Source organism: Acomys minous, assembly GCF_964271855.1.
Source record: "Acomys minous genome assembly, chromosome: 8".
Lineage (NCBI taxonomy): Eukaryota > Metazoa > Chordata > Mammalia > Rodentia > Muridae > Acomys > Acomys minous.
The window spans coordinates 49,999,961-50,023,554 of record NC_140489.1 but is presented as its reverse complement, the minus strand read 5'-3'; the positions used below and the strand labels follow the sequence as shown (position 1 = coordinate 50,023,554).

General features: G+C 37.3%; 1 protein-coding gene across 2 annotated transcripts in view; it reads right to left on the bottom strand.

Moving 5' to 3' along the window:
* The window catches only part of MDGA2 (MAM domain containing glycosylphosphatidylinositol anchor 2), a 771,250-nt gene that overhangs the window by 328,240 nt on the left and 419,416 nt on the right, over positions 1–23,594 (bottom strand). For both annotated transcript variants that reach the window (XM_084793705.1, XM_084793706.1), the window contains one exon: positions 1,981–2,155. In XM_084793705.1, coding sequence (XP_084649831.1) covers positions 1,981–2,155 — 175 coding nt within the window. The remainder of the gene's footprint in view (positions 1–1,980; positions 2,156–23,594) is intronic.

Sequence of the window (23,594 nt, the reverse complement as noted above, 5' to 3'; positions counted from 1 at the left end):
GAAGGTTTAGTCATAGAACAAAGTCTTGTATAAACTCCCCAGATATTCTCTCCTGCTTTGCATATGGGTTTGTAATCCCACAAGGCACACTTTCTATCACCTTCAAAGCCCTTATTCTAGCAACACAGTCAAAACCCGTGTTCAAAGGTGTTTGCCACTTAGCTTCAGCTGTTTTTGGAATTCATTTAGAAAAATAAAGCTCTTCCAGCATATAATATATAAAACCCCTAGCAGCACTGGTGGATAATCTCTATTCAAGTAAATTTTGTGAGCAAAATGTGCTTTTTGACACAAAGTGGAGTAAAAATTGAAATTTCCTTATTCAAGGAGTTTCCAATAGCATTTTGCTACCAACCGAACTTATATAAAGCTTACAAACATTACCAAAACAAAGCAGGCTTAATAAAAAAAAGAAATATGTATTCACTTTTAGAACATTTTAGATATTTGAATTATATTCAATATATTAGAGATTTGTATTTAACCTTTATGACCTAACCTACAGTGAAATAACAGTATATTTAATTAAATGGTGTACAACAGCCAAATCACAGATTATTTAAGTAATTTAATTAAAATTTAGTTTTGTTCACAATTATGTTCAAACTTTATAGAACTTTTACAGAGGTTTGGGGCTTGACTATGGCCAGGATTATGCAACTATGGCTGACCTGAGTATACAGAAGAGAAGTGTGGCACATGAGTTGAGACTGCCAGGATAAGGTCAGTGGCTGTCCTGGGGTTAAGAGATTCTGGACAGAATGGAACACAGGCTTCTGTCATAAACAAGAGGGTAATAAGCACTTAACTGTGGAAGATGAATCACGCATGCTGCTGTCACTACTTCCTTCCTTATTGTCTCCATAAATAAATGAGGCCAGCACAGACTCCGTGAATAGACCATTGATAATTTCTAGCCTCACCCCAGCTATGTAACACCTGCACTATGTTGAAAGAACAGGAAAGGAGAAAAGAAAAGAAAACAGGCTGCAAAACAGGAACTCCCCACTTGTTATTATGTCGGAATTACTTTACGGAGTGAAAAATGCATTCTAATATTAGAGACTTAAAAATAAATGCCATTTCTTGTGAAAACAACAAGGGTGCCAGATGAACCTGTGTAAAAGACGGAGCTGAACAGAGGCACTTCGTGTCTTTGGTGGGGAAAGAAGTAAAACTGAGCAGAGGACTCTTCAGTCCTGAAGAAGTAAGAGGAGAGAACTGTGACCTAATGAAAGAAATCAAGCAACCCTCTCCAGAAGGCACTGTGCTTTCGGGGTCAGCAACTGTCGCTTACAACCATATGCTGTTTAGAGCGATGCATAATCCTTCACAGCGGATGCAGAGAACTGTGCTTTCACAGAAAATGCTCATTAAAAATGAGAATGGTTGGTTTCACGCACAGGTAAAATAAACAAGTCAGAGTACATCGTGGTAAGATCTTTTCCTCATAAAGTTCATTAAGATATAGATGTGCATGTATGTAGTTACATGTAGACACAAAGGGCATATGTGTATGTGTGTAGACACTAAATGCAAAATGGCTATTGGTATTACCATTAGTACTTACCACCATATTAATGGGACACTAAATATATTCTACTGAATATGTATTATATCACAACTTATGAAAATTTAAAAGGAAATTTCTCAGAAATGTCTCAGAGAAGTTAGGAAATAGCTCAGTTGATAAATGGTTTGCCATGCAAGCTGCAGGACCTGATTTGAGTCCATGAGAAAATGTCAGGTATAGAGGTACACACTTGCAGTCTGAACCTAAAGAGGCTACCTGAGGTTGCACACGGACCTCTCTGTCGATCCACCTATGTGCAGAAGCACAATAGAAAAAGACATTTCTTAAAGTACTATCACTATCATATAAATTCAAAACCAAACAAGTTATTTGTTTATTTTCAGAGAGCCATAGTTAAGCATAGAAGTAAATTAGTAAAAACTGGGAGGTGGGTGAAGCTTACTTACAGTACACATCCACTCGGATTGACTTTATTGCTGGGGAACCCAAGCCGTTCTCAGCTTTACAGTAATATCGGCCTCCTTGGTGTCTCTGGATGTTTGTGATCCTCAACGTCTCATTGAAGACACTTGAGTCTTGGAATCTGTCAGAGGCGCTTCCTGCTGTTTTGGTCCACCTGATCTGAGCAAGCATCAACAAAGATTGTTACTTTAGGTTGGGTTCCCCCACCAGACAATCATACAGAAGGTATTCATCTGAAGAGCTCCCCTATAGAGCTTCTGGCCTGCCGTTCCCATCATGTTAGTGGGGAAATAAAGTATATGCACCCAAATGAGTTGCAAAACTGCAAGCGCCAATGTCATCACTGTAGAGTGCACACCGTTTAGAGTCAATTGCATGGACTTTATCAATAGTCTAATCAGGTTGAAGGCAATACTCAGTAGAAGCGTTGACTAGGTTTCTGTGACTACTGAGCATTTCCATTTTTTCCCCATACAATTCTGAACTTTGGAAGGCACTCCTTATTATTTAGATCAAATAGACTCTCATTTCACTTTGGACATGCTTCACTATTTTATGTAAGATTTTCCCTTTGGTTTTGATAATGTAGGCATATTACCATAATGGCTTATTGAGATTATGTATAATTTTATACACCTGGTTGTTAAAAGAGTTTTTTTTATTTAATGGGTTTGCTTTAATAAGCCTACAAATGATTTGCTATTTTGAAAATTGTAATTCACTTTACATCAATAATTATTTTCAAAAATGTGTAAACTTTTTCAAGGAGTGCAATCCTATTAAACTGTCAAAACAATTTGAATATCTAAAACCATCCATTATAAACAATACCATTCTTTTAAACACAGCTGTGTGCAACAGATTTTTGTGTTTGCTAGCAATTACTACTGGTATTCAACTTAAAATTTGTGTGTTTTCATATATAAAACCAGAACAAGGCACGTGCTGATACTTGTATAGTGCCACAAGATAGAAAATGAAAACTGTTTAGTTATAATTTTCATTTTGCCTTTCCTGTGCATTTTTTTAAAAAATTTATTTAGGGTTTGGAAACAACTTCTGGAAATACTCTCCTCAAATATGTATAATGCTATGTATGGTGAAGCATGGAGAAGCTCGGGTAGGACTTTGCACGTTTGACGCTGTGTAATGTCATTCTTAACAATCTTACTTTCACACACTACACACTAAATTTCTAATGTAATGCTATCAGGCTGTCTCTACCAAGTTTGTCACATTATAAAACAGCAGGATAAGTATAGTCATGTTTCCTCTGCACTGTAAAAGCAGCAAGAATGTTACCTAGAGCTCACTGAACTAAATGAAATAGTGAATAGCTATTCAAATCTTTGGGTATACATGAAATATTTCAGGAAGTAAATGTACAGTTCTTAACCAAGAAGTTTATTAATTACCTTGTCTATAGAAATTGTAATGATAATGATGTTTCCATTGAGACATCTGGGATTATGCTTTCATTTAAAATTTAATGTTCACAAATAAACAAATTAGGACTATATAAATAAACAAATGATATTTTTGTGTAGTGAGATTTTTACTTAAGAAAATAGATATTGTCTTTAGTGTAACACACAGTAAAATTATCATTATTATTTAGCAATTTTTCAAACATTTCAACATATAGTTAAAGCTGAGTCTGAAAACTAAATGTTTCCAATTATAATAGCTCTGAATTGAAAGTTATAGATATGATCTAGATCTTTCACATTTATTAAATTATGCTGCGAACATATTTAATTTCTTTGGACATTATTTTAGTAGTACATATGGTTATAACAGGAATGTAAGTGTGTATATGTGAGAGATGAGGGAGAGAAACAATGGGGGATCAGGAGAAAGAGGCAATCATGATAACAGTATTTTTGGCTACAGTACACTGATGCATTTCTTTTAAGTTGTTGAGGACTGCAAATTATTGTTCTCACTTTAATTTTATGTACTTACTTAGTTATATTTATTCTTTACATATTAGTTTAAATGAAGTAAAATTATATCACCCTCTGTCCTGCCCAGTACCCTCACAATGATCCTTCCCATGTTCCCCTTACTCTTATTATTGCATAGCTAGATACATACATATATACAGTTAACCAAAAAATGGATAAAGAAACTGTCATATATTTAAATAATGGATTAAACAATTAAAACAAATATTTAAACTATTCAGCTATGTAAAGCAAGGAAATCTTGAAATTTGAGGTAACTGAGACCCAGAAAAACACGCATAGTATATGTTCACTTATAAGTGGATATTAGCCAAACATAGATATCCTCTGAGAGACTCCACCCAGTGGGGCATCAGGACAGATACTGGTACTCAAAGCTGGACTCTGGGCAGAGCACTGAGAGTTGTAGGGAAGAGTGGGGGGATTAAAGTTCTGGAAGGGAGCTGAAGCTCCACAGGGAGAACATTAAGGCCTGCAGACCTGGGCTCAGGGGGCCTGTACAAACTGATGCACCAGCCAAGGACAATGCATGCAGAGAACCAAGACTCTCTGTTCAGATGTAAGCAATGGATTGCCAATTCTCCACACTAGGCTAGGGGACTGCTGTTGAACCTCTAACATATACTCTGGTGCCCACAATTTGCTCACTGACCCTTAGCAAGATGGCCTTGTGGGCACACAGAGGAAGGGGATGCAGGTTATCTTGATAAGACATAATAGGCTGTTGCCAGACGGTTGGAGTAGAAGGTGCCCCCATCAGAGGTCTAGTGGAGGAAAATAGGCAGAAGAGGGGATAACAAACAGGATGTAATGTGAATAAATTATAATAAATAAGATATACATTAAAATATAAATACATTAAAAACAAATAATTCTAACCTATACATTCCTTGTTTCAGACATATTGTTAAAGCTATGCCATATTAGCATAAGTAAGGCTCCTAATAAAATTATATTTTCCAAAATAAGTAAGAGTGAAATGGTTTATGGTACTGTAACTCTCTTTAGCATCTAATTTAGGGAGACTACGCAAGCCAGAATCTTATATCAGCTCCTGTACATTGTCTATTCAAAGTGTTTCTCTTTTCCAAATATACAGAGAAAATTTGAATCCACACCACTCTTTAGTCAGAAAGGCATGGCTACTTAAAAGCCTTTTCAGAGAATCATGCATCTTCCACACTGAAGTTCCACAAGTGGTAGGGTTTCAACATTTTTGCACAGTATAATTTAAAACCACACCAAAAGACTTTCTTTACTCTACTGTATGAAGACTCATCAGTCAGTTTTTTGCTTTGAATGAACTTTTATTCTGGATTATTTCATAACACTGTATATTAGTGATTCAAGAAATACCTACTGATCTACAAGGTCTAAAAATGGTTATTATTAACAAATTTCACCATAAGATACACCATAAGATACAATTGAAAGCAAATATAATAGTTCTATCACCATTTTCTTCATTAGAGCCTTTAAATGTTGGAAAGGATTGTATTGATTTTAATAAATTATCATTTTTCTCTTGAAAACATAGTATATTATATTACATATATTATATAATTACATTATATATGTTATATATAATACATTGTATATATTATATATTATGAGCATATAATTTCATTATATGTAAAATGTTTATATGTTGTGTGATATATTAATATTAATATATGTATACATATATATATCTACTTAGGTGAATGAAGCATGCTCATTTCATTTATCTAAAAGATGTTTAGAAAATGCATAAGTGTGAATCACCATATTTTCAGTAATAACTACCTTTTAAAATAAAATTATCAGGAAAAGGAAGTGGCTGGTTCATCACAAAATACAATCACATGATTCCTTTCCATGAATTGATTGCACTTTGCTATCAATAAGTGCTTTTTAAAAAAGATATTTTATATTTTATTACTCAGAGTATTGTAAATATTCAAACTTCATGAAGTTAATTTATTCAATTTTCTGTATTTACCAGTGATATATTTAAAAAATTATGGTTTGTGATAAACATGTGGTGGCAAAGGATAAAGGTTGGTATTAAGTTGATGTCACTGCTTTGCTTTTACTGGAGTGACATCTGCTCACCCCTCAGTTGCTTTGTGTCATTATTAAAAATTCTACACAACAACAGAATCTGATTTTTCCTCTTAATTTGTAACCATCGCCTTGAAAACACTTTCTCTTAAGAGTACAGAGAGAAACCGGGAGTTATAGCACAAGCCTGTAATCGCAGCACTTGGAAGGCAGAGGCAGGCTGTGAGTTTGATGCCAACCTGGTCTACAAAGCAAGTCCAGGACAGTCAAGGGTACACAGAGAAACCCTGTCTTGAAACAAAACAAAACAAAACAAAAAGAAAAAAAAGAAAAGAGTACAGAAACAGTCACCCAAAGAGGAGATGTAGGACATCACATAGATGACATTTTAAAGAAAAAGAATGAAAAATTGTTTAGAAAACAATATGGAAACAACAAAATGTATATGCAGAAGGAGGAAAAAGCTGTTTCTATAAGTGTCTTCTTATGTTAAGATAAATTCCAGGTCCGTTGGGGACTTAAATGTAGTAAAATGATATGTTTTTAAAATTCGTTAATTTATTTATTCACTTTATATACCAACTGTAGCCTCCTCCCTCCTCTCTTCCTGCTATCACCCTCCCTCCCTTTTCTCCCATCACTATTCCTGAGTAAAGGGGAGCCTCACCCCCACCCCAGTTCATTAAGTTGCATCAGGACTGAGTGTGTCCTCTTTCCCCTGTGGCCTGGATAGGCAATCCCACCAGGGGGAGTGATCTGCAGAAGAAGAGAAGCCCTGGGTGGAGGCATCTCTGTGACAAAGCTGGAGACATAGGACAGGGTAGAGTTCTGGTAAGATACTGGGATGACTCTAGTTGAGATTCCTAGACAGGAGTCATGGAGACTGAAGAAGACACCGTCTAACTAAACAGGACTCCTTGTGAAATAAGGGGAATACTCACCCACAAAAATCCCGACCCAAAATTTACCATGCTTACATGATGTGCAGGGATAAAGATAGAGCAGAGACTGAGGGAATGTTCAACCAATTCCTGTCACAAACTGAGACCCACACTGTGACAGAAAGCCAACCCTTGACACTATTAACAATACTCTGCTATGCTCACAGACTGGGGCTTAGTATAGCTGTCCTCTTAGAGGCTACACCCAGCCGCTATTTAGAAACAGAGTCACTGCCAAACATTGGGCTAAGCTAGGGAGTCTTGTGGGAAAGTGAGGGGAAGAATAAAAGGATCTAGAGGTGACAGCAGCTCCACAAATAAACCAACATAGCCATTTAATCAGGGCCCAGGGGGCCATGAATAGACTGGTCATAGGCTGGCTCCCTACACAGATGTAGCAGATGGGTACCTCAGGCTTAATTTGGATCCCCTAGTAAGGGAATGCAGTCTGTCTCTGACATGGGCTCTGTTCCCTTCTTTTTGATCACCCCCCCTTAATAGGGCTGCTTTACCAGGCCAGGCAATAGGAGAAAAGAACTTGCTCAATCCTGATGAGACTTGATGAACAGGTGTGGGGGTAGGGCTCCCCTTTCTTGAGAAATAGGGAATTGGAGGGAGGGAGGAAGGGGGAAGAGGGAAGGAGAGTGAGACTGGGAGGAAAGAAGGAAGGGGCTACAATCATGATGTAAGGTGAATAAATAAATAAATTAATTTTTTAAAAGGAGGCAACAGAGTCCATGTCAGAGGCAGCCCATGTTCCTCTTACTAGGGGACCCACATGAAACCTGGGCTATCCATCACCATACATATGTATTGGGGGCCTAGATTTAGAAAAAACATCTCAGTGGCTCCCACGATCAAATGGTAGAGTCTGCTGCAATACTGTAGTGTCCAGGTGTCCAGCACTTCTACTCTAACCCCTCTCAAATATTAAAGGAGTAATTCAATGAATATTCTAGTCAGTTTTGTCATGTAGATCAGAATATATTATAAAGACTTCCAGAACTCATGAGCAGCATTGTTTTAAACATGGTATTTACATATATGTCATCTATAGCACTGTAAATGACTAAGAATAGCAAACTTATAACACTGGGGTTTAAAAAAGGAAACATAATGAATATGATGCAGCTACCACCACTACTTTCTTAAACTTGTGCCCTCCCCTCAAATCTTTTCAAAGTATTTGTCACTATATCCACAGATAAGTGTAGCCTACACCACAATTACATGTATTTGTAACAGATGGGGACCATTACAACAAACCATGACCAACCAAAATGCAGAGTTGCAGAGCCTAGTTCAATCTGACATGTGGACAACGCAACTTCTGCACCTTAAACTCAGGGATCACTGGAAAGAGTGTAAGAGCCGTAGGAATATGGAGTTTGCTATGCGACTGTCTCCTAGAAGTGTCAGAAGCTACACCCATGAAGTCTCACCAGAATGCCTGATAAAACATGACTTGAATAAAGAGGACACCAATAGATATAGTACAGTGCATGGAAAAGTTCATGAAGCCTCAAGCTCAGACAAAGGACTACACACACCTCAGGAATGCAGAGAGTGGGAAAAATAGCATTCCTCATGGAAGAGCACATGAACTTGTAATACATTATCAAATAATCAGCCCAGAAAACATGTTTATACATAACATGCAAGCTGAGGAGTTTGTATTCAGGGTGTGTGTGTGTGTGTGTGTGTGTGTGTGTGTGTGTGTGTGTGTGTGTGTGTGTGTCTTGTTTTGCAATTAAAATAATTCTAAGAATATTGCTTAATTATATATTTTTCTTATTCCTAGCTTTGCTCTTAAATATACATTGAAAAATAACCCATCTCTTGATGCTTTTCAGAATTTGTTGTCAGCCCACTCTTCACAAGTCTCAGTGTTGGGGTCTTGAAGGTCAGTTACCTCATCCCCTCCCAGGAATGCCAATTAAAACTGGCTTTGGCTGTTGGTCACAGAAACACCAAATATGAATAATGCTATGAGGCAGAATTTCTCCCCCTTACAGGGACTATAAGCATTTCATTCCAGATAGGCAACGCTCCACAGTATAGAGATTTCTTTTCTCTGATTCAGTGTTCCATACACCTTTCATAACAAATCAGCTCTTGGTCTAAATTAAAAGGCACAAGATGGAGGTAGCTCTCTGTAAATTTGAAGCTAGCCTGGTCTACATAGTGAGTTCATATCATCCAGGGCAACATTAAAAGACATCATCTGAAAATACAAACAAAGAAACAAATAAAATGGCACCAAGATTGAGCAGAAATGTTCAAAAGAGGCAATTCTGCTTAGCTATTATAACATACTTATTTAAGATAGACTAGTAAGAAAGCAGGTGAATGGAAACCTTAGTAGTGATGTCTTGATTCAGGTAGCCATGCACTGACTAAAATCCCTGAGCTTGGTTGTTATGGAAGAGGTAGAGGGAAAACTAAGGAATGAGCGTCTCCAATAAAAAGGTCATTCCTTCTACCTGGAAACAAGATTCTTAGTAGACTTTTTATCACAGCCTTTATCAACAGAGGAAGGTTCGTAATACAGGAAAATAGCAAGGAAATAAAATATAATAAGTATACAAAATATTCCATTCACATATTACTTTTCTTTATGCTTTTATTTTTTTAAATTGATCATATAACAGAGAAAAAGAGAAATCATAATTTTGTTTTTTTTGTAAGTTTCAAGAAACATAAATTTCAGGAAAATAAGTAGTTTAGATTGGTGCAAGGTCTTAGGTTACAGATACAGCACTGAGGAAAGGTAGAACTCTGGGAGAGACAACCAAAAGGAAAATAACTACTAAAATTTGTCTGATGTTAATTAGGTTTTAAGGGAGTGATAGTACAGATGCACTGGATTTAATTCAATATCATTGTAAACATGTTTAAAAGGGTGAGTAGATCACGGGAGCACAAGCATTGTTTAAAGTCGGAAATTGAACAGAAAGTCCTTATGGTTGAAATCAACGGACAGAAAGCTATTGGTGGTAAGAATCTACCACTGTAGTAAATGCAGTAAATGGAGGAAAATAGAAAATAAACAACCATCTGCATGAAGGGATAAATGGCTGAACAAATTGCACTTCTGTAATTGGGTATCGGTTTGCTGGGCTCAATTCTAAATTTCTGACTGTTCAACAACAAATATTGAATTGATTGTTATTTTCCACATTTTCCTGGAGTTTCTTTTAGGATATGGTGCCATAGGTAGGATGGTGGTCTTCAGGACAAACTGTGTAAATAATTACAAGAACAAGGTTCTATGAGTAATTCAGGCTTGGATCCTTAGCAGTTAGATCATAGATATATATGTTTGTTGAATAAAAATATAATATTTGAGTTGAAACTCAGGGGTTGGTGGAATGTAAAGCGTAGAGCCAGGCTAGCTATAGATAAATTAGATACACTATCAATTCCCTATGCAAGTGGACAGATAGTCTATGGTAGGTAACATAAAATCTAGTGTAGGGATGGCCAATGCTTACTTAGTGGTCCCGTGACCCTAAATACTTGGGAACTCAGTCTCTGTGTGGACATTCCTCTCTTTTTGCTTGAGTTCAAGGCCCAGAATAGCAGTTACTCACCAACTATTACTATCTCTTCCTTAGTATAAAAAAAAATGAGGAAGATACAACACCTGCTAGTGATCTTTTCCAAGTTCTGAGAAGCTGCCACACACCATAGTTGAATCAAAATACTTAGCTACATTTCCCTGTGACCAGAGTCTCCCTGTTGCACTCTGAGTAACCAGTCACTCTGTTACACTCTGATGGCCGTATAATTTCTGAAAATCATGAAGGGGTTGTTTGAAACAATTACTAATTCCACATAGTTCACAGAAAGTATATAATTTTCAGATATACGAATTACTCATTGTCCTTCTGTCTAAATCAGACTTCTTTCCATATAAAGAAGAAAATACAGGAGGCGCACTTAGTGTCCAGACTACAGATTCTAACAGGGCAAAGCGGTTCATAACAAAACACCCTTATTCTTATTTTAATATCGCAATATCACTGGAACAGCATTGCTTTAGATAGCTTTAAATGAAATGATTGTTCACTCAGATAATCTTAGCAAGCACCAAAAACCTTACAACACAGATCAAAGCACAAACTGTCTGATTTTAACAAGTATATTACACAGACGGTATACAGATAGTATGAGCTTAGAACTCAGCACTTCTGGGAATAGGTTATGACCTTTCACTGATGCCCACTGCATGAGCGTCCATCAACTAGAGTTGCTTTCGATTAGTTGTCAATGATTAGATCCAAATATACTCAAATCAGTCTACAGAGAGGAGGTAGAGCTTTGCCGGAACATTGATTGGACTCTGAAAGAACATCTTGCAGCAGCAGGAAAACAAAACAAAGCAAAAACAAACAAACAAAGCCAGATCAGAAATGTGAAATGGTAAGCATCATCTGAGATGCCATAATTATCAGGAAAATCAGGTAGCAGAGCCATAAGAAGCTGAACCTGAAAGTCTACTTACAGAGAATCAGCCTGGAGGAGTATAAATAGATATTCACGGTGGCAATTACAAGCAGACAGTGTTCATTAGAGCTTTGAAAATAAAGGTTATTCTCATCTCTTGTGCTCATATCAGGGAGAATTACAGAGAAATAAGCTATCCCTGAATTATTTAGTACAATAAATAGAATCCTGAATAGCGTAAGGCTCTAGATAATACAGGTTAAATTTTTAATAAATTGTATCAGCCTGCAATAAATTATGGCACCATGACACTTGCTTCTAATAATGCTTTTGAAAGGAGAACTACAGTTTTGTGACAAGGTGAGAGGAATTTAACCTGAAAATTTCTATGCACAATGAATAAAATGCTGCATTTTTCCCCAACAAGCAGACTGATAGGAGGCACGATTGCTACTATGATTATATACACTGCTGCTACAAATAATATATGGGGTTAAAGATTTCTAAACATGAGTGTCTGTGTCACACACACACATATACACACATACACACACACATACACACACACATATACACACATACACACACACACACACATACACACACACACTCTCTCTCTCTCTCTCATACACATCCTCACACACATACACACACATGTAACTCTACAAAGAGATACACTCACAATATCTCTCTCTCTCTCTCTCTCTCTCTCTCTCTCTCTCTCTCTCTCTCTCTCTCTCTCTCTCTCTCTCACACACACACACACACACACACACACTCACACACACATACACAAACACACACACAGACACACTCTTTCACATACAGACACATGTACATCCTCACACATAGGCATAACACACACACACTACACAGAGACACACACTCTACACAGACATACAATCTCTCTTTCTTTAACACCCTCCAACACAAACCAACAAACACTGAAGAAATTGAAAATAAAAGGAAACACTGAAGTAAAATCATGATTTTTTTCCTAACAGATTATTCCTAAAGAAGCATGTACTTATATTTTTAAACGTTTTAAACTATGATCAACATATATTACTCATAAATGTGCGAAAGATATTTTATATGTGTTTTCTTTGGAGTTAAACTGGGAAATCTGGTATATTCCATGGAAATTTAGTGCTTATCATTAATACCTTTTAATTGATTAGATTGTTTTTTGACATTTTCATACATGTATATAATGAAAGCGTACACATGTATATAATGCCCCCATCTTCTGCTATTACTATCTCACCCTTGATGTCCCTTCCTCCCTTTAGGTCCCTTTCCCATATACATGACTTTTTTTTCTTTGTTTTGAGACTCATGATTTTTACTAAGAGCATCTATGTAGCAACAGCTTTGGAACTGTGTAGCTTGGTAAATATGACAAAGCTGACAAAGGTGACAGCCGAAAGCAATGGCTGTCCCTCTGCCAGAATCCACCAGTTATACCAATATTTCAGTAGGTTAGGATAGACCTAAGAGCCCCTTCCTGATCGAGCATTAGCCATGGGCAAGGCAGGCTTGTGCGAATAAAGTCAAGGTAACTGCACTTGCTATGAGATCATGTTTGAAATGGCTGTGGCATGACTGAATACACCATTTAGCAGCCTGTCCTCTAGCCCGGGCTCTTGTATTCTTTCTACTCCCTCTTCCTCAGTGTTACTCAGGCCTCAGAGCGAATGATATAAATGTCCTCCTTAAATATAGGCATGATATATTTCCACTAAAATCAGCAGCAAGACAAGAGTATTTAATCTCTCCACTCTTTTCCACAGTGGTTGAAGTCATTGCTACAGCAATAAGCTATGAAAGGAGATAATGGGATAAAAATATAAAAGGAAAGAGTGAACGTATTCTTATTTGAAGATGGAAGGGTCCTATAAATAAAAGACCCCAATGACTGTTATCATGAAACTTCTACAGCTGATGAACATTTTCAGCTAAGTGGCAGGATACATAAATAGCATTAAAATTGAGTTACCTCCCTATATACCAAAGACAAACATACTTAGAAAGACATTAGGGTAAAATCTCAGTCACCATACCTAAACAAATAAACAAAATACTTCAGTATAAACTTATCCAATCAACTAAAAACAGTGTTTAATAAAAACTTTAAAACACTGAGAAGAATAAGAGAAGGCACTCAAAAATGAAAAGACCATCTATGATCATATATGGGCCAAATTAATTTTATGGCCATCCTACAAAGTACAATTAGAAATTGAATGCAATTTCAATCAAAATAGCAGATAAATTCTTCACAGAAACATAGTAGAAAAATTCACATGTAAACACAGAAGTCCCTATTGCTGGAGGTATTACAATGCATGAATTAAAGTTATCCCATAGAACCATAGTAATAAAAACAGCATAGCACTGATTCAAATGGCACGCATACATATATAAGCCTGTTCAACTGCAGACACCTGACTTTTGACAAAGAGCCGTAACATGCACAATGGAGGAGAGGCAGCATATTCAACAAATGAAAATGGGAAATCTAGATATATTTGTATTGAATAATAAAACTAGATCCTATTCTACTGTACATAAAAATGAACTCCAAATACATTAGCTCAAAACCTGAAACTCTAAAACTGATAGAAGAAAAAGTAAGGAATACATTGAAAGATCCCGGTGTTAGGTAAAAGCTTTAAAAATAGGATTCCATTTACTCAGGAAATAAGGTCAACTCTTGACAAATGGAACTTCATGAAGTTAAACTGTTTCTGTACAACAAAGAAGCCTATCAATCAAGTGAAGAAACAGCAAACAAAATGGGAGTAAATCTTTGCAAGCACATATTTGCAACATACATATACAGCAGAAAATTAATACTTAGAATATACCAAAACTCAAAAAAAATTAATAAAGAAAGAAACCAATCCTGCCAAAAACATGCATAAAGAATACCAAATACAGAAATATTAATGGCTAATGACCACTATAAAAGGAGTTCAACATTATCACCAAAAAAATGCAACTAAAGACTACTCTGAGTTTCCATATCAGTCCACTAAGAATGGTTATTATAAAAAAAAAATCAGATGACAATAAATGTGGGCAAGATATGGGGAATGGGAAACTCTTAGACACTTTTGGTGGACATATACACTGATACGTCCCCTATGAAGAATCACTTAGAAGAGCGTCACAAGTCTAAAACTGGAATTCACACGGGACTGTGCTGTATTAGTTCTGGGTACATGCCTAAAGGTGTCTATATCCTACTACAGAGACCTTCGTCCATGGTCACAGCTGCTCTACTCACAATAGAGTCACCCACAGATGAATGGATAACGAAGATGTGTTACGTGCATACCATGGAATTGTACTCAGCTGTTTAAAGAGATGGATTTTTGAAGTTTGTAATGAAATGAAACTGGAAAAAATATGTTGAGCCAAGTTGTGAGAGAAAAGCACCATGTGTTTTCTCACATTTTTGGATGGTAGCTTTGACTCTTTAGTGCTTAGCTCGCAGGACCTTTAGAATCCTGGAAACTAGAGTTTCTACTTCCCTGCTCCAACTCAAAATGCCATCCCATAGTTACAAGAGGAATGATGGAATCAGGTAGATTACTATAAAACAAAACAAAAGAAACAAAAAGAATCCCTCACTGTGCATGTTCTACAATGTAAACAGACACAGGTCACTTAAGGAAGTATTTGAGTAGGAAACTATAAAGGATTGTGCTCTTACAGAAATGAGGGTAGCAAATAGATGAAATGAACGTAAAGAGGTGAAGCAGTAGGAACAGAAAGGACCAAATAGGTATTGGGATGGGGGTTGGTGGTCTCAGATGGCACAAAAGAAGCATTAACCAATGTCTACTTTTTTTTTAAAGCCTTGAAACCTATTTTTTGTAAGCTAATTAAAAACATAAGTTAACAAATTAGTGAGAAAGGAAATCTCTCCTCTGTGGCTATCCCATGCCCCTTCCAGAAGCTGTTGGTTATCAATTAAGTTTCTCAGTATCAGATGTGGGATTCCTCCTTATGAGTTCTTGTCAGAGAGGTCCTGGAAGGCCTCCAACACTACAGGAATAAGACTTTTCCTTACATGTGTGACGTTGTGGCAGTGACTAATAGCATTGTTTCATCCAGAGACGACAGAAAAGGCCTATTTTCGTGCAAATGTTAAAAAATGCTAGAGCTCATTGTTTGTTCTTATTGTTTTGTTTTTTTTTTTCAAATTGTATGTGGAAGCACTTGTTTTATACACATAACAAGTAAATTATCTATGTGATCTGAAGCAGCAGTAGCATAAGTTTAATTTATTAAATGTTTATAAAATGCTATGATAAGCATACAATTTAGTAATTTTTTCTCTCTCTTAACTTTATACCACCAATGTTTCCACTCCCTTGTCACTCTGTGGTTTATGGCACTGCACTTCTTCTAACCTCAAGTCCTCCTTTGTCCGCACATAGTATCGTAGTATCCAGTTAATGTCCTTTGATCCTCCGAATATCATTTTATTCACAAGCTTTTCCTTTTCCGTTATATCTTTGTTGCCGCAGTGCCTTGCCTCTCTGGGAGTATTCATCATGTGCTATAGATAATTCGTGCTTACCTGCTTCTCTGCGAACCCTAACCCTTCCTACACTTACTGCTCAGAATCTTTATTCCTCATAAAAGGTGTACCAGTTATGGGGTCACTTGACTGTCAAGGGTAATTGGAATCTTGCTAGACTTGGGAATTCACTGCTCAACTTTAAAACCTTTTGCAAAGGGATGGTTATTATGGGATATGAGCCCCCTGCCTCCTCCTTCTGGTTGGAAAAGATCCCAAAGCCTAATTTATCTTATTGGATTCCTGTGTGGGTATATCCTGCAATCATGCTCTCACTCGCCTCCTTTCTGAGTGTTTCTAGTCTTGATGTCCATTAGAAGATTCTCTGAGAGCAAATCCTTAATAAAATAAGTATCATTTGAATCCTTATCTTAACCACTATTTCAAAAGAACTGGTCCTAGAAGACATTCTTTTTTGCCGTAATAAAACCCCGACTCATTACAACAAAGTCTGGTTTCTTGTGTACCTTGCTCAAAGAACCTAGTCTCAGTTGTTGTTAACTATTAACAAAGGCATCATGGATTGAATGGATCCCTGGTAATACAATCCTATTGACAATACCAATATGAATTAGGTAAAATTCCATGTACCAAGACATCCACAATACGATGGATATCAGTACACTGAAATGCCTATCTCTCACACAATACTTCCTTAAATGAAGTGCAGTCTGTTTACATTGTAGAACAGGCACAGTGAGGGATTTTTTTTTGTTTCTTTTGTTTTGTTTTACAGTAATCTACCTAACTGGTTCCACCATTCCTCTTGTAAAAATGGGATGGTATTTTGAGTAGGAGTAGCTGATGGTAGATGAAATAACAAAAGGCAACTTTTGTGTACCAGTTTATAAATTGTTATTAAATTTAAAAATGGATTGGTTTAAAATAAACACAAATAAATGAAAAACAGTGAATTCAGGTACATAAGAGTTTTTAAAAGACAATTTTAAAAAGAAATAACATATATACACACATATATGTATATACATACACACACACTAATATATATATATACACACATTAAAAACAAGACAGATGCTATTCACTAAAAACTAGGTCACCACAAAACCACCAGAGTTTTAGAATTAACATAGACTACTAAGTAGGGTAATACAGGTAGAATAAAGCTATGTCAAGGTGATAAAAATAATTCAAACATGATTAAAATACATATACTGAACTTGAAATTTATTAGAGATTCACTTCTTAACAAACTATTTCATATCAGTAGACAAATTCAGGGAAAATGAAATTGTTCTACATTTGGTTCTGTTTATTGCTGTTGTTTTTGTTTTTTGTCTTGTTCTGTTTTTAGTTTTTTGGTTTTTGTTTTGTTTTGTTTTGTTTTTGTTCATTTGCTTGTTTTTGCAAGCAAAATGGAAAGCACTGAGCTGCCTCCTAATACCCCCTTCCCTGTTAGTCCATCTTGGTGGCTTCTGCTCCATTACCCATCTTTACTGGCCTAGTGTCTTGTCCTGGGACCCTTCTCCATAGCATGCACTTTTTCAGCTAGCCCAAGAAGCACTTTTAAATACTCTTGTGCAAGGATGACTCACAATAAAACCATAGTTCTGACTTCTTGCCTGCACCGCAGATTTTTATCTACGAACTGCTTATCTTGCACCTGCGGGATACCATACCTAGCCGGCACCCTTAAGCTGGCCTCCACACTGGCCTCCACACTGGCCTCCACACTGGCCTCCACACTGGCCTTCACACTGGCCTTCACACTGGCCTTCATACTGGCCTTCACACTGGCCTCCACACTGGCCTCCACACTGGCCTCCACACTGGCCTTCACACTGGCCTTCACACTGGCCTTCATACTGGCCTTCACACTGGCCTTCACACTGGCCTCCACACTGGCCTCCACACTGGCCTCCACACTGGCCTTCACACTGGCCTCCACACTGGCCTTCACACTGGCCTCCACACTGGCCTTCACACTGGCCTTCACACTGGCCTCCACACTGGCCTCCACACTGGCCTCCACACTGGCCTCCACGTCCTTTTCCATCTCAGCTAAAGGCCGTGCGATTGTTCTAGTCATTCAATCCATACCCTGCCTTTCCAGGCGACCTGGATGAAAAGAGGAGAACTAAATAAAACTGCAAAGTCATATAACTGATATTTGTTAAACCACAATAAAAATTAAATGAATAATAAGAAAGGAAGACAAAAGACAGGTTCTGGAGATGCAGTTTAGCTGTAGGACATTGTCTAGGATGCATAAAGTCCGGGCTTTGGTTCCTAGCTACTCCCCATCTCTGGCCCAAAACCAAAACAGCAACTTGATTCATGACAGACTTAATTTGCTTGCCCGTTTGTTTATTTATTTGTGGTTTGGAGACAAGGTTTCATGTTACCCAGGCTGGCCTTAAATTCACCGCATTAGACTGGGCTAGCTTTGAGCTGCTGCTCCTCAAGCCTTTACCCAGTAGAGCTGAAATGACATTACCACCATGGGCCAACCTCCGTGATAGAACTTAAAATAGGCTCTTATAAGTGATGGATTAGTAACATAGTCATAGTCATTCATTCATATTTTTCAGGAAACTACAAGATCACACTTAGGTTCAGTGATTCATGGTAGAGTCTTGGGACTCAGTTTGAAGTCACAGTCATGAGTGTGATCCAGTGCAAAGAAAGTAAGCAAAGAGGGTATATGGGAAAATGAGTCACACAAGCTAAGCTTACTTCTCACAGCACTGAATTATGACAACCTCAGGGTTGTTGTCTACCAAGGAAAATCATTAGACACCCTGTTCCCATATCATTAACTGGAAAATGGTCATCCTCTACCTCTCCTTTACTTCAAAATGTCAATCTCCCACGTGTAATACAACAGTGTTCAGCATAAACATATTATTGGCATAAGCAACTGAGGCACAATGATCCCTTCAGCATTTAGTAAATGGAAGAGATATTCTTGAAGTTCAAATTCCTTCATGTCACTGAAAGAAAACACTCAAAAGCAGGTTCCTCGGTGTGGTATCCCCAGCCTTTCATGGGCAGATTACTCTGCAAATATATACCATGTAAATCATGTTGAGCAAGAATTCACCAAAAATTCCTTCTGGAAGAGGGGCGTGGACCTAATCTCCTCTACACGTTTAAGAGCAAATACTTTAGCAAGGTTTTCAGTATCTATGATAGTCTGCAGGCTAGTCCCTGGGTAGAAGTCGTAGGCTGCAGACAGGTCTGTCATGATGCCCTAGAGGCCATGCCTCTCCAACATGCTTCACAACTGGGCTTTTTCTCTGTGGCACTGAATCACGCCTGCCTCATTTAAGCTACTGTATTTTTCTATCTAGAAATTAGCAGCCAAGTGCAACTCTGTCACAAAATTTAAACAAAAATATAAGAAATATCTTTTTAGTTTTGAAGATGGTGTAAACAAAAGGTAGGCTCTATACTGCAATGTAAAGTAATGAAAGTAATACTATTCAAATAAAGAGAACTGCATGCATGGGAAGTGTTGAATTTAAGCCATCTCAAAGATTTGAGTATCATTTCAGGAGAGAAAGCATAAGCTACTAATTTTTTAAAAACATTAAACTAAGGCGTTAATATATCCTTAGTGGAATGTCACAGCTTAAGCATCTCTAGGTCTCTTTTATGTGGGGGAAGTGCTTTAATGACAAACAGCATATTACAAACACATTCTTAGTTGTGGTCCTGTGAATAAATACTGGGTAGTATTCAACTTTTACTATAATGCTTCTTATAGAATTTTACAAGGTCTTTGACTTAAACTAACACTTTTACTGTTATCAATCAATATTGATTTTCCACAAAATTTGCAAATCATGGACTTTTCTTAAATGCAGCATCTAAATGGCATTCCATCTTCTGTTTTTATAGGTTTCCTAGGGAAGTTTTTTCACCATCATTCTCAATCTTGTTGGAAGTTAAGCAGTAATTTCTTTAATGTCTTTTACAATAAAATATAATCTAAATTAACAGTATTGCATACACTGCAGAGTATTAGAAATGTAATAAAAAATAAATTGCTCTGTTACTTTCACTCCACAACAGCAATCAACTGAAGCTGTATTTACATTTATTCATACAGTAATCAAAAGAACTTCTTACATTTAAAGAGAAAAAAGTGTAAAACCAGCCTACCTGTAGAATACTAGTAATATCTTTAACACATGGAGATTTGATATATATTTCTAAATAAAATACTTTATTTTCCTATCAACAGGTAAACTTACTCAGGGTGGGGAAAATAAGTAACACCATTCTATATCATGCATTATAAAAGATAACCTAAAATAGTATTCAAATATTTCATTCAGTTGTCCAGGGAGAGGTCTTAGATGGAATCATCCTGTTCTTGGTGGAACCCAGACCTAGAACTAGAAACCTGTCATGTATAATGACTTTCCTATAAATTTAAGGAATGCACAATCTTTACCTCGATTTAGTTATCAAATATCATAAAGAGACCAGAGAGACTTCATCCAGCAACTGATGTGAGTAAATGCAGAGTTCCACAGCCAAACATTAGGTGGAGCTCTGGGAATCCTGCTGAGGAGGGCTAGAAAGGATTGGAGGAACCAGAGGGGCCAGGACCACATCATGAGAAAAGAGGCCCACAGACTCAACGGACCAGGGCTCAGGGCAACATGGGAGATCAGAGAATCTTTAGGGGCATGACACAGTTCCTCTACATTTATGTAGCTTGGTGTCCTTGTGGGAATCTTGACAGTGGGACCAGGGGCTGTCCCTGACTCCTTTGCTACTGTGGGATCCTTTTTCCTCTACTGGTTTGCTTTGTCCATCCCTAATATGGTGGTCTGTGTCTGGCCTTATTGTGGCTTGTTGTGTCGTGTTTGGTTGATGTTCCTGGGAGGCCTGCTCATTTCTGAGGGGAGGCCAGGTGGTCTGTGGATCTGTGGGAGATGGGAGACAGGGAGGCTTGGGTGAGGGGAGGGGTTGATGGAGAGGAGAGGTGGGAGAAACTGCAGTCGGGAAGTGATATAGGAGACAAAAATGAAAGAGGAAAAAAAACAAGGAAGGAAGGTTGAAAGGAAGGAGGGAGGGAAGGAAGAATAGAAGGAAGGAAGGGAGGGAGAGAGAGAAGGAGGGAGGGAGGGAGGGAGTGAGAAAGGGAGGGAGGGATGGAGGGATGGAGAGAAGGAGGCTGAGTTCACTGTGAGGAGTAAGCCAGTAAGCAGCATTTCTCCATGGCCTTTGCTCATAAGACTTAAAGATGCTAAAAAACTAAAAAGAAAGCATGGGTTATGGGAATTTGGAACCATTAATGATAAAACATTTATCAACTTAAAATCCAAATTGTACATAACATCCAAGTGACTGAAATTATCAACAAGATATGCAAAATTAAACTAATGGGTAACAAATGCTGTGCATGACACAGGGTTTGTTGCTATTGTTGAGACAAGAGTATCTCTGTGCTCTCTAGGTTCTTCTGATACTCACTATTTATACCAGGATGGCCTTGAAATCACAGAGTTTCTCCTGCCTCTGCCTCTCAAACTGTGGGATTAAAGGCACATGGTCCAAGTTAAGAACCCACAAACACAGAATGTAGATAGTAAGCTATTTGGTGCACATTTGAGTAATTTACCCATTAGCTAAATGTCAGTATTAAATGCTCTTAGAAGGTAGTTTTCACTTCTTTCAAGTTTCAATGGGGCACAGAAAAAGAAAAAACAAAAACAAAACAGAAAACAATGCTATTCTGGATTCTCTCTCCACCTCTACATAACTGTCTTCCTATGAGAATCACCAGTGAGCCCTGCCGTTCTTATCTTCAGGTGATAAACCTGAGGATCAGAAAGGCTGACAAAGTTTCCCAAGGCCACACAATTAGTAGTGGCCCAGATCTCTACGAAGCTTCCATGTCTCATCATTTCCTCCTAAGAATTATAATGCATGGCGAGGGCCTATGTGCTCTACAAAGGCATGGTGAGGGCCTACTGTGCTCTATGAAGCTATGGTGAGGGCCTACTGTGCTCTATGAATGCATGGTGAGGGCCTACTGTGCTATATGAAGCCATGGCGAGGGCCTACTGTGCTCTATGAAGCCACGGTGAGGGCCTACTGTGCTCTCTGCTTTAGTAAAATACCCATGTGGTCCTCAACATAAACAGTGCCAATTTAGCGGTTCATTTTCTAATTGAGAATCCTTATGTGTTAGGTAGATTTTTTTTTCCAGGAGTCCACAGAATAGTATCTAGGAGAGATGAGATTCATACTATCTAAACTCAGACTCTGTGTTCTGTGTTACGGAATTAAAAAGAAGCAGATCTCCTGGCTGAAGTCATGCACATTGTCCAATGTTGCTCTTAAAAATACAGTGAAAGTTGATGGCTGTGTTTTAACTCCTGGTGGAGAGGACATGCTTGACTAAACTTTTTCTGATTTGTAATAAAATTTCTCACACACATTCACGTTTAAACTAGATTATTTTTCTTAACTTAACTCAAGAAAAAGAATAAAACACACATAATCCTATGTAGTGCGTTGTCATAGATCTGCAGGCTGAGTTATGATAGGGAAAGTGATGAAATTGATAGCAACTGGGAGTTGTAGGCTAAGCAAATATCAGTAAAAATCCGTGTAGTAAATTATACATATGTATAAAAGTTAAAACACAGAATTCATATATGAGTGAGATGATGGAACTTTTATGTGAGACTGACTGCTTCCTTTGGTACAATAATTTCCAATTCACACATTTTCATGACCATGTCATAATTTCAATTTTTCTTCCAGTTAGCTAGGATGCATTTTTGCAATTCCGAGTCCAAAAGGTAAAACAAAATACATTTATATGACTTCATTTCATGAACATTGTAAAGCTAAGTTATGTAAATAAGAATTAAGAAATAAATTAAAGAGAAGTGATAGTTTGTCAAGAATACGGAGAGATGGCTTCAAACGTAGCAAACAAGCCATTAGGTAAAATGTCCTCCCTTCTGCCACAAACAGAATTCCGCCTAAAAAAGGGTGAACTTGGATACAGGCAGAGTCAATGGCCAAACTCTGCTGAGACAGGGTAAACAAGTCATCAATAGTTCCTGCCTCAAAAATATTTCTGTCAGATATGTTGGGCCAGAAGGCTGAACATGATGCTCCAACATTATAGAGCATTTTGGGTGACTGTTCAGACAGCAAACTGTCTCTGTCATTTTCTCATTTTGGATGCTGCTAACTTACACTTCCTGTCTACTCAGATAATTAATTTTATTTCTTCTCAAGTCTCTGATGGGGTTGTAGATCAGATAGCTTAGTGTTACAGCTAACCTTAGTTGTTTAGAGGTTAAGATGATTTTAGATATAGATAGATGTATTGTGCTGATAACAATGAGATATGATGATATTGATTTACATTCAGAATTTTGGACTCACCAAGATAAGAAAAATATTTTCTTCAAGATTGCCAAACACAAATAGCCAAAGCTCTGTTATATTTATATAACTCCTGATTGTTTTGTGGTTCTTCTTGCTGTAGGTAGTTTATTGTACATATGTGTAATAATATAAATGTATATGTAACAAAAAATAATAATATTTTAAAAAATTAAATAATAATAAAGAGAAAAATATAATCTTTATGGTTAAGAACA